The following is a 12,014-nucleotide window of genomic DNA, read 5'->3' on the forward strand; positions in this document are numbered from 1 at the left end:
GAAGCAGCATGAGCAGCAGCATGAGCAGCATGTACTCGGCCAGCCTAGGTACAAAGCATCGTCAAGCCTCCCAATCCCCTCCTCCCCCTCAATCCCCTCCTCCCCCTCAATCCCCATTCTCTCCACCCTCTCCACCCTCTGTTCCCGGCCTGCTCTTATGCCAGCGTGGTTGGCCCTCTCGAGTCGCCACCGCCAGCCAGACAGACCATCAATCGGCTCCCTCCCAGGTAAGGTAGAGTGAGGTCGGCACGTGAAGGCCCACATTCCCACAGCCCCGCCCCGCCCCGGTGCCCCCCCCCCCCCCCCCCCCCCCCCCCCCCCCCCCAGCGTGAACTGAACGAACACTCGTGGGCCGTCAGTCAGTCTCACCTGTCGTTATCGTTGCTGTCTTTTCCGTTGTTGCTGTTGTTGTAACACCTTACGGCGACACCTGCATCATCAAGCGAAACAACACATCGATTCGACTCTATGTACTCGACAGGCATGGCATGGCATGGCCTGGGAGGCAGAACAAGCTACCGCGCCCACCCCACCCAACCCACCCACGCACCCGCGCTTTGGATCTTCGGGGCTAAGGACCGGTAGGTAGACGAAACAAAGGTGCGATGTGCACGGTATGTGCAGTATGTGCCAACCGGATGATCGACCACATACAGTACACACACCACACACACACCTGTTACAGTTACACCTCAGCAGCAGCGTACTGCGCAGTGCAGGCAGACGAGAAACAAATCTGCGGGGGCCAGGAAGATGTGGGGGGAGGAGTAGCTGTGAGGGGGGGCGGCAGCGCACGTTGTCTTTAGTACTGTCTATTTACTGGTTATAGTTGGCACTCTAGAGTGGAGCAGAGTACTTGAGCTTGAGGTGGAGGACCACATCACAGCCATCCATCCGCCAAGACCCGGATTCGTAGGGTTGAAGTACCGTCGATACATGTACCGTACTGTACCGTACATAAGCAGATATGATAGGTAAAGTACTCTACGTGTGCAGCAGCAGCAGCGGATGACAGCCAGTCTTGCCCGTGCCCGTGCGCTCGGTGGGGCTCATGCTCAGGCTCAGGCTCAGGCTCAGGCTCAGGCTCAGGCTCAGGCTCCGACTCGAAAGAATGCGGCTTATTTCCGGAAGCGGGGGTGTCGCTGCTCGCAGAACGGACACTGGACATTGGACAACAGAAACCCAGGGAGCTCTCAGAGAGGGATATCGGAGCCGCACGGAATAGAATGGACATAGATAGAGCGATAAGGCTGGCTGACATGTGCACTCGCACTCGCACTCACTCGCGAGCCTTCTCCCTCTTCGCCCCCGCAAGCCTACTCGAGCCCGAGCTCGAGCTCGGACGAGACGAGACGACCCGAGACGTCAACCCGAAAGCCTCGCTCGTGCACGCTCGCTCGCCGCGCTCGAGCTCGGTGATCTTCCACCGTGCGCGCGCCCCGGATCCCGGTTATATCTTTGTCTACTCTACGCTCGAGAGATAGAATCTAGATAGAGATAAGATCTAACCATCATCTGGGATCTTCAGGATCTAGAATCTAGATAGAAGCTAGATAGATCCATCCGGAACTAGATACCTATACCGTATAGCAGGATGACTAGTGCTTTACTATGGTACGGTAGTGGTATAGACGGTAGTGGTATAGACGGTATGTAGTGGTATAGACGGTATGTAGTGGTATAGACGGTAGTGGTATAGACGGTATGTAGTGGTATAGACGGTAGTGGTATAGACGGTATGTAGTGATATAGAGTAGACGCAGGCCCGACGCGACTCTCGAATTGAGGGATCAAGAAGGATCAACGTTACAAGAACGTGCGCCGCGTCGCCGCGTCGCCAAAACGCCGGAAAGGAAGGGGATGGAAGGGATGGGGACTTGGCGGCTTTCCTCCGCAATGACCCCGTGGGGCGGGGACTGAGCCCTCCCTTTCTCGCCGACGAAGCCCGACTATCGCCATCTGCCATCTACCGAAGTGGAGTGTAAGCAAAGCGGTACCTACCAGTACCTACCGTAGTCGCCAAACGAGCCTACACTGTACCGTACTGTACTCCCCAGGCGCAGCACATTAGGTAGATGTTCTCGCCGGACGCGGGAGGCAGGAATGAAGGAAGGAGAGAAGGTCTCAAGCTCTTATATGTATGTAGAGTACATATGATACATATGATACCTATGATAGGTGTGATAGGTGCCACGCCATCATCATCATCATCGTCTTCTTCTGCTTCCTCTTCTTCATGCATGCGTGGTCAGTAGTCAGTAGCCAGTAGTCACGGTCAGTGGTCGGTGGTCGGTGGTCGGTGGTCAGTGGTAAGTGGTTAGTGGTCACGGTCCGTGCAGTACAGTTGCAGTTGCAGTGCTCTGCAGTTGCAGTCCGCTGCAGTTGCAGCAGTTGCAGCGCTCGTTTTTTCTTCACGCCCGTCGTCATCGTGCATTCCCCGAGCTCGAGCGCGACCGGAGCCTCGGGGACTCGGGGGTTAGTTATGACCTACTACTGACTGGCAATGACGATAGGCGTCCCTTGGGCCTTAAACCTTCCGCCGCGCGCACCGTCGTCGCACCGTCGCACCGTCGTCGGAGAAAAATGCGGGGCTCGCTCCCAGCACCCAATGCCCAGTGCCCGCTGCAGTGCCCAGTCCAGTGCCCAGGCTTCCCTCCTCCACCCTCCTCCTCCACCCTCCTCCTCCACCCTCCTCCTCCACCCCCGGTCCGTTTCGTGCGTGCGTAAAAATAAAAATAAAAACGTAGAAACACAGATGCGAAACAAACGTTTGCATACATGACAAACGTCGCTCCCCGGTCCTTGCTCTCCCGCCGACGAGACGAGACGAGATGGCGGGATCGCGGCGGGATCGCTCCTTCCCTCCCTCCCTCCTTCCCTCCCTCCCGCGCGCGCCCGCAGAAAGTGTGGTCACGAGCGCTCCAGGGCCTGGACAGATAGACAGACAGATGGGAATTTCGAGTGACGGGAGGGAGGGGGTTGCACGTGCGTGTGTGTGTAAAAAGGTACGGGGCGGAATAGTTGGGCTAGGCTGTGGGATGTGGGCACTGGGCATGCGGTCGAAAGAAGGATTGTCTGTCGAAAAGGCTATCCCCTTAGGCCCAGTTTGGGTGTCAACTGCATTTCGAATCGGGATAGATACCATAGTTATCTACACACAAAAAGTGAGATGCAGTTTTCGAACCATCAGTTTCCGGGCAAAATGGGTGACCGTTTGGCACCCCACCCCAAGCTAACAATTGGAGAAACTGCACATTGTCGACTGAGCCACAGTGCAAATAAACTCTACGGACAACCACCAGTATGTGGTACATACAGGCCAGCATCGCCCCCGTATACAGTCAACCCAGCCATCGTCCGCTTCTTCATTACGCCTACGATGTCCGACACCGGCCACGTTCTGCGGTTCCTCTGTTGTGACTGTGGATAGGGGGAGTCACTTGCTGGGACGGCGGAGAGGAGCCACCGTTGTGAGATCGGAGAGGAGCCACCGTTGTGAGATAGGAGAGGTCATTTATGTAGTTGTGGTTTCTGGCGTAACTAGCCTCGAGATCAGTAAGAAGAGTGGCGTGCTGTCGAACATTTAGGTTGCCAAACGGGTCATGAGGGGAATTGAGAGTTTGCAGCTGCAGCTTGGGTAACCTCTAACCCGTCAAAATCGCGTAGACTAGATATTTCGAAAATGCAGTTGACACCCAAACCGAGCCTTAAAACATATTAGGGCCCGTTTGGATGGCCTCGGTTTTCAGTTTCAGTTTTGGAGCCAAATTCAGTTCCCCGCCGGGACACCGAATACTGCTCAGTTTCAGTTTCCGGAAAAACCGTGAGGTGAACAGAGTGTTTGGCAGTTCTCAGTATACTCAGCCATAAGTCTGAATAATAGGCTTCACCAGAGCTCTAATAGTGGACACATTGTAGCCCCGAATTTTTCTCTTCCCCTTGCCTCTGTGAAGACACCGGCCCAGTACCAGGGGGTTTTCGCAGGCATGGACCTCTTGGACATACTGTCTCCCGGAAAGAGTAGAGGTACGCATCGGAATTTCTCCGGAACTCGTGGTATATACTAGTACTGCTTGGCCGGCCAGCTGTGCAATGTGTCTCATCAGGTGAGGGGAGAATATATTGCGGTGGTTGGTGAAATTTTCATCGTCGGAAGGGGAGTCCATGGTTGAAGTTAAAATCCGGTACTGAGTGGTGGTGAAGAAAAGACCTCCAGAGATCAGTTCCCGTTTCATCGCCGGAGCCGCACATCATTTTATTTCTCGGTTTTTGTGCCATCCAAACGGGCCCCTAGTAGTATATATCCGTTTCCACGGTAATGTGCTAGCGCCCGATCCGGAGTTAAATAGTTTGTGTCTACCACGAAACCGTGAAACTCTATCCTCACGCCGACAACAGCCAAAACCACCCATTCCGCACGGAATCACGGGATCGCACAACTTCACCATCTCAGCCGTCGGCGGCATGGCTCCTCCATCTCCATCAGCCGCTTCCGCACGCTTGCGAGAAGGGGGAGCTTACATCGAGAACCATGTGTACATACGATATCGATGGTCACTCTCAAGTCGCCCCTTCCGTGGCCGCAGAAGGGATTGGGAACCAGTACCGTCCTGGCATCCTGAATTGCATTGCTTGTTTGAGCATCTCAGGACCGGCGAGCAGCTTGGCAGGCGGCTCCGCACGTTGCATCGCCACGAGCTGCGAGCAACACGTTACACCTCTGCTCTCTGAGGCTTCTGCTTCTGCTCCACCTCGAGATTACCTAAGCTCAACCGATTTCATCGCTTCCACGAGCACAATCTCCGCACTTCCATCTCTCGATCCGCACCTTCCCTCTCAGCGCCGTATAACCCGTAACCCGTAACGCCATAACCCCGCCCCCTCCCACCTAGGTACATAGCAAGCATGGGCGGCAACCTCTCTATACCGGTGGATCTTCCGCCCGTGGACGAGATCAAAGACTGGGACCCCAACAAGCTATTCGAGTTCCTGGCGTCGCTTAACTTCATCTTCTACGCGGCGAAGTCCCGGACGGCATTCCAGGCCAGCGAGGTCGACGGCCACTGTTTCATGCGCTCCGGCGGGGACCACACGTTCTGGCTGCAGTGCGGCTTGCCGGTCGGCCCGGCTTATCGCCTTGAGGAGTTGGTGCAGGAGATCAGACATAGTATGTAATGCGAATCGGACGATGAGTGGCCGGCTGACATGCTTATAGGGAGCAGCTTACTGCCAAAGACGGATGGCAAGTCGAAGACCCCGTCTGTAGCCTCACCCAGCATTGAGGCGGCTTTTCGGCCGGGCAAGCAGGATTGGTACTGAACGATTCAGCGGGTAGCTTAACGTTCCGCGAGAAGGCTCTATATTATGCTCTGTGTTTGCTTTGCTATGTACTTGGATTATGGTATAAACGCCCTGTACCGCAGGTGGCGCAGGTGTCGTCCATGTTTTGCTTTCCTTTGCATCACTGTTTGGATTATGATACTCTATACCTCTCATCTATAGACGCTCTGTAGTTGACACAGGTGCCGGTGCAGTTTGTGTTGTGTTGTGTTTTGCATTGCTCCAATGTTCATTGCCTGCTTAACTACCTACCTCGGTACTTGGGTATGATATTTACTTATGTATGTACGCGCCTCCAAGGCTCCAACTATGTATCTTGAAATTTCTCCTGCGGCTTCTGCGGCTTCGAATTCAAGCTTGATGGCCCAAGGGTTTCTCAGGTCCCTCCGCCCCAGGTCCCTCCGCCCCGAAGGCTGGAGGCTGGGCTCCCGTGTTCGGTGTTCGGTGTTCGGTGTTCGGGCCGGTGTTACCCCCAGGTCCCCAGGTCCCCAGGTACTAACTATAGTTATATATCGGCGACCCTGCCGGAGACGGAGCCGGGCCGCTGAGGTAGGTACGAAAAGAGAAGAGAAGAGTACCTGGTACCTGGTACCTGGTACCTGGGGCCTGCAGCCTGGGTATGATAAATTGATACATAGTACACACCCGTGGCCCAGTCCGAACTCCGAACTCCGAACTGGAGGAAGTGGCGGCTCGCGTGGGTGCGTGCGTGGGGCGGTGGGGCGGTGGGGTATGTTCCTGGGAAGGTAGCTGGTAGGTATTCGAGAATCAGACATTCCGAGAATCCGATATTCCGAGAATCGTACGGTAGCCACTGGCGACGTGCACCGGGCGTGGCCCCAACTATGCAGGTACCTACAGGCTATGAGCAAGTATGATACCTACGGTAGGTCCCAATGGCCAGAGACCGGATCCGCTCCTAGCCTGCTCCGGATCCGTTCCGCTCCCATTTTCCACTTGTACGCACTACACCGGGACCTTCCTTGCGGGATCTCGGGATCTCAGGATCTTGAGACCGGGCTAGCTACCAGTTAGTAGCTACTGGCACAGCCCGCTCGGGATCCTCCCGGGATTCTCCCGGCTCCCGGCTCCCGGCTCGCAGCCGGAGTAGGTAGAGTAGCGTGCCGCGGATCTAGAGCCGTACCGCATTCATCCCGCCGTTTTGCCGTTTCGCCGTTTCGCCGTGCTCGGGAGCAGGGACGGGAGAAGGGACAGGGACAGGGACAGGGACAGGGAGCGCGGAGATCGGCGGGAACGGGAGCCAATGTTTCCTGCATACCGGTATATAGAGCTACGATTTGTACGATTTGTAGTTGTTTGGCCCGGTCAAGGAGTTGGTATCCGCACTGCGCAGTGAACGTTTTATGTACGATGTAGCATTGTTACACTGCTCGAATCACGGTGGAGAGTCTAGACAGCTGTCGTTGACGCACGTTTACATACCGGTAGCAAGTGTTGACGTGACAGACAGTATGCGTTCAAGGGAAATCCACGTCCCATCGTGACTCTACCTACATTACCAGTATCATACCACCGTTCATTAAGGATCCTCCCCCAACCGTCCGTTACCATACAACAGGCAGATAGATTACGGTATAGTACTTTACATAAGTACATTGTTATACAACCGCATGTAGTTACAATACAATACATTACCGCCCGCAATGCAAAAACATAAACCCATGAGCGGAGAAACCACAAATGCACGGGCTGATCCGAGCCGGCATCGCCAAAATAACGACGGAAACGACGAGAACGGGGACGGGGACAGAGGTAGAGACAGAAAATCCACGTACAATTACATCGATTCCAACCCCCGTCAGCCACCCCCATCCTCCCTACTTATACATATATCGCCATACCGCTGTATGTATAGGGAGAAACTCAAAACAACACCAACTCATTTCTTACGGTCCGTCTAAAACAAGACAGGTTCTAAGATGATCAAGAAGAAAAATGAAAAGACTAGAGGGAAAAGGAAAAGGAAAACGCCATGCATCCAAGCTCCGCAAGTGGGATGTTCGCTCGCTCGGCTCGATCAATCGTCATCCTTGCTCTTTGACTTCTTAGACTCCTTCGACTCCTGGAGCTGCTTCTTCCACAGCGTTGCCGCTTTTTCCTTGTCGAGGTTATGGAACGCCAAGTCGAAAACCTCCGAGTACCAGCTAGCCGGTCTTCCATCCAAGCCTTCTTTGATGTTCTACGACACAGCAGCAGCGTTAGCAAATCAGCGACCACCGAATAGAGCGAATGCCACGCGACGATAATACTCTACGCACCTCAGGCAGTTCCAGCCAATCAGACATGTTGTCGGCCGGGAAGATAATTGTCTTCGCTCCAGACCTACGGGCAGCGACCGCCTTCTCGCGGAGTCCACCTATCCGAAGGACCTTTCCAGTGACGGTCAGTTCGCCAGTCATGGCGATTGTGGCGTCGACCTTGTGGTCCAAGGCTAGCGAAAGCAGCGAGGTAGCCATAGTAACACCGGCGGACGGTCCTGCGAAAAAGAAAAAAAAAAGACGAGCAGTGTTAGCCTTGTTGCTCCCTTGTTCGGAGCCAAAATGGGGGCTATCGCGATGCGATGCGCGAGATGCCATGTCGCTGAAATGCGCGCCAGAAAGAGAAATGTAGGGGGGGTTGTAAGTGCTTACCATCCTTAGGCACTGCACCTTCGGGGCAATGCAGGTGAACACGTGCATGCTCAAAGAAGCGGTTCTTGGGGAACTCCCTAGCCATGAGTCCTTTGACGAATGAATAGGCCACGACTGCTGACTCCTTCATGACGTCCTTCAAGCTACCCGTCCTCTCTAGCCCCGGTCGACCCGACGATGCCAAAACAGTATCCAGGATGGACTCAACATATAGTGCTGCTCCCCCCATACGTGTCCAGGCTAATCCCATGACTACTCCAGACGGTGGCACATCGTACAACCGATCCGATGTGAACACCGGAGGCCCAACATAGTCCTTAAGATTTTCCCTGGTGATGTCGACGTGGACTGTTGAGGGAACACGCAGAGACACCCTGGGCTTTTCGGTAGTTTGCGACTCCATGTTCGGCTCCATCTTCTTCGCGTCCTCCGAGCCCTCGATTCTCGCCTTCTCCTTTTCCGCGTTCTCGAGGGCGATCTTGCCTTCCTCGGTGATGGCTTTCTCCTCGGGCAATCCCTGCTCGCCTAGATCTTGCACGATCTTGAGAGCCGACTTGCGGAACACCTTTTCGATCTGTTTCTTGAGATTACGAACTCCGCTCTCGCGACAGTACGATTTGATCAGCTCCTCAATAGCGTCGGGCTTCAATTGAACATTGACGTCCTTCAGACCGCTCATCTCCTTCGCTTGTGGAGCAAGATATGTTTCGGCGATCGCCATCTTCTCGTCGGCCACATACCCAGACAGCTCAATCATCTCCATACGATCCAATAGCGGCCGCGGGATTGTGTCCGTCATATTGGCTGTGCAGACGAACAGCACCTTCGAGAGGTCGACGGGCACATCAAGGTAATGGTCCAAGAAGGATGAGTTTTGTTCCGGGTCCAAAAGCTCGAGCAGTGCCGACGCCGGGTCACCCTGATGACCGCGTCCAATCTTGTCAATCTCATCTATCAACACTAGCGGGTTCTCCGTCTGGCATTTCTTCAGAGCTTGGATGATTCGACCCGGAAGCGCGCCGACATATGTACGACGGTGTCCCTTGATCTCCGCAACGTCAGTCAGACCACCAACGCTAAACCGGTAGAACTGCCGATTGAGCGCCCTGGCAATCGATTTGCCGATAGAGGTCTTGCCGACACCTGTCCAAGAAAGTTATTAGATGGAATTCTTCACGTGAACATGATGAGGATACATACCCGGAGGACCGACGAAGCAGATGATTTTGCCTTCCACAGTTCCCCGTAGTTTTCCGACAGCAATGAATTCCAAAATACGATCCTTGACGTCCTTGAGGCCATAATGATCCTCCTCGAGCACTTTCATCGCGTGACCGATCGAGTAATTCTCTGTGGATCGTTGTCCCCAAGGAATCTGTGTGAGCCAATCGAGATAGTTCCGAGTGACATTAAATTCAGAAGCTGCGGGTTCCAAGTGACCGAGTTTGTTAAGTTCCTACAGTGACATCATCAGAAAGTTACTCGACGGAAGCTATGAGGTGTTTGACTCACTTCATCAAACACCTTCTTGACAGCTTCTGGCATCGACAGCTTCTCCGCCTTCTCCTTGAACCTCTCCACGAGCTTATCTTTACCGTCGCTCTCGATTCCGAGCTCCCTCTTGATGCCCTTCATTTGTTCCATGAGCCAGTATTCCCGCTGTCGCTTTTGGATTTTAGCCTCGACGTCTTTACTGATCTTGCTCTGTAGTTGAGCATTCATCAACTCCTTCTTAAGCACGACGAGCGCCTTCTGAAGTCTCTCCTCCACCGACAAAGCCTCCAGAACCTCCTGCAGCTCCTTCACTTCACCGGACGAAACAGCGGCGGCAAAGTCGGCCAATTTGGCGGGCTCATCGATGACGTTTCCGGTGGACTGCGACATCGAGAAAGTGGAGATTTGATCCCTGAATAAAGGGTTCAGGTTGGCAACTTCTTTGAAGACATTAACGATCTCCGAGGTTACCGCGCGGATTATCGGCTCCTTCTTGTCGTGAGGCTCCTCGACAAGGTTCTCGACATCGACGACGCTGACGTTATACTTCTTCAAGAATGACGTAGCGTATTCTCCGGCTGCCGTCCGTCTGTCCGTCTCCATCGGCTCCTCAAAGCTGGCCACAACATCCCCCTTATCACTCCGCTCCTCGTACTCCTCGGTCACTTCGTCAATCTCCGGAGCGGGAGGCGCGACACCGTCTTGTTTCTCTACCGCTTCGGCACCCCGTGCGTGTAGACCAGTGATCTTGATACGCCGATGGGGGTAGAGCACAGCAGTTAGACCTCCATCCTCTCCGTTTACGGGAAATGCACTCGTGATCTGAGCGAACACTCCGACGTCGTGCACTTCGTCCAAACTCTCGATCGTGTCCCCGTCCACGTCTTCGTCCTTGAAAAGGAATGCTCCAATGTACGGTTGGCCCCGCTTCATCATCTCCTGAATTGCCGCGGCGACATTGGGGTCCTTAATGGTAACGGCCTTGTAGAATCCTGGGAACAGCGGTCGCTTGGCGATCGGCAATGCCATCACTTGTGGGTAGATGTCCGGCACCATCGGTTTCTGCAGGGCACGGTCGGGAGTCAACGATTTCTTGTAGGCAGCCGCAGCAGCGGTGCCACTGCTGGCGTCCCCATTCTTGCCACCCGCACCTCCTGCTGCTCCTCCCGCAGCTCCTCCCTTGAGGACTTCGCCCGGCGACTGGGCACCCCCCTCTCCATCGCCCTGCTTCGCACTTGCCTCAACCTTCGTGGTCTCCTCTTTCGCAGCCGCCTCCTGCTTCTTCTCCTTCAGCTCCTTCTCCTTCCGCTTGAGCTCCTCGTCAACCTCCTCATCGATGATATCCTTCTCTCCGGGGGGACGGCTCTTGAGTCGCAGAGCAGTTGTCGTGAACCCTCGGTGTTGTTGTTGTAGTAGCTCGGGTAATCGCGTGTCGAAGCGGGATGGAATGGAAGACGCGGTTGCCGTCGTTCGCGATGAAGCCCGGGTGCTCAGACGGCCTGTGTAGCTCTGGACCGCCGTCGTCGCCACCGTTCGAGAGGAAGACGCCCGTAGTCGGCCTTGGGAGACGCGAATTGCAGATCGCCAGGGAAGGTTATGGCCATACGCCATCATGATTGATTCTCGAAGGGAGCGATGTGGGTGATGTAGAATATATTTCGAGCCGTGACCGGCGCCGAGGGTTGTGAAGCACGAGACAACGACGTCGACGGAAAAGGCGGGGGAGGGAGGGGGGGCGGCGGTGGGGGATCCGGAGTAATCGGTAGTTATCAACCAAAGCACTCAATGCAGCTTAGGACGGGCGTGGTAGGTATTAACAACGACGCGGCGACGACGATAATGTACAAAGCGGGGGAGGAGGGGCGGGGAGAAAGTGAGGATAGATTGAGATGTAGGTGATGGCGGTACCGACGGTACGGTTGGCACGGTGATGGAGGTTTGCGTAGAAAGCGATCATTCGTCTTCCCACTTCTATGCGTTTCGGTTGGGCTGCGCCGAGCGGGTGGTGACGCAAAATTGTCCGCACGATTTGTCATTGCCGAAAATTACGGAAACGTCCGAACTGAAGTTAGGTTACCCATGTCAATTGCACAGATTATCACTACTGCTCTACACGGTCCGGTGCACGGATTCTCGCTCGGGATTAACTATTTCTTTAGCATATTCGTGTCAAAAATCTTCCGCCATGAGGAGAGGTTCGGAGCAACAACGGTCTACGAGAGCACAGACCACCCATCCCGAGATCGTTAGCCAACATGAAAAGAGGGGCCTCGGAAACGAATGGCGGAAGGCGAAAGAGTGGGGGGCACGGCGCGTCAGCAGAAAGGAATAGATATCTCCCCCCAACAACGCAAGGACAATGCCAGACCGCAGCAAATACGAGAAAAAGGCTGGCGGCGAGATACTACCAGCTGAAGATAGGCCACGCCCTCACCGCACAATACCTTACGGGGACAAAGAACCGACCCACGGCACGATTCTGGTAGTGCCAGCACAAGACACAGGCGCGGGGGACACCTTTTCAAGAAG

The 12,014-nt window shown here is 54.7% G+C and overlaps 1 protein-coding gene across 1 annotated transcript; it reads right to left on the bottom strand.

Moving 5' to 3' along the window:
• Positions 1 to 7,275: 7,275 nt before the first annotated feature.
• BZA05DRAFT_89006 (Lon protease C-terminal proteolytic domain-containing protein) lies at positions 7,276 to 11,198 on the bottom strand. Its single transcript, XM_051488758.1, has 5 exons — positions 9,504 to 11,198; positions 9,192 to 9,447; positions 7,992 to 9,134; positions 7,620 to 7,837; positions 7,276 to 7,540 (listed from the first exon to the last, which is right to left on the bottom strand). The coding sequence occupies exons 1-5, from the start codon at positions 11,097 to 11,099 to the stop codon at positions 7,379 to 7,381; spliced, it is 3,375 nt and encodes a 1,124-aa protein (XP_051337941.1). The 5' UTR covers positions 11,100 to 11,198; the 3' UTR covers positions 7,276 to 7,378.
• Between the last annotated feature and the right edge of the window lie 816 nt (positions 11,199 to 12,014).

The sequence above is a fragment of the Tricharina praecox genome (genome assembly GCF_024521635.1).
Source record: "Tricharina praecox strain CBS 144465 chromosome Unknown BZA05scaffold_18, whole genome shotgun sequence".
Classification (NCBI taxonomy): Eukaryota; Fungi; Ascomycota; class Pezizomycetes; order Pezizales; family Pyronemataceae; genus Tricharina; species Tricharina praecox.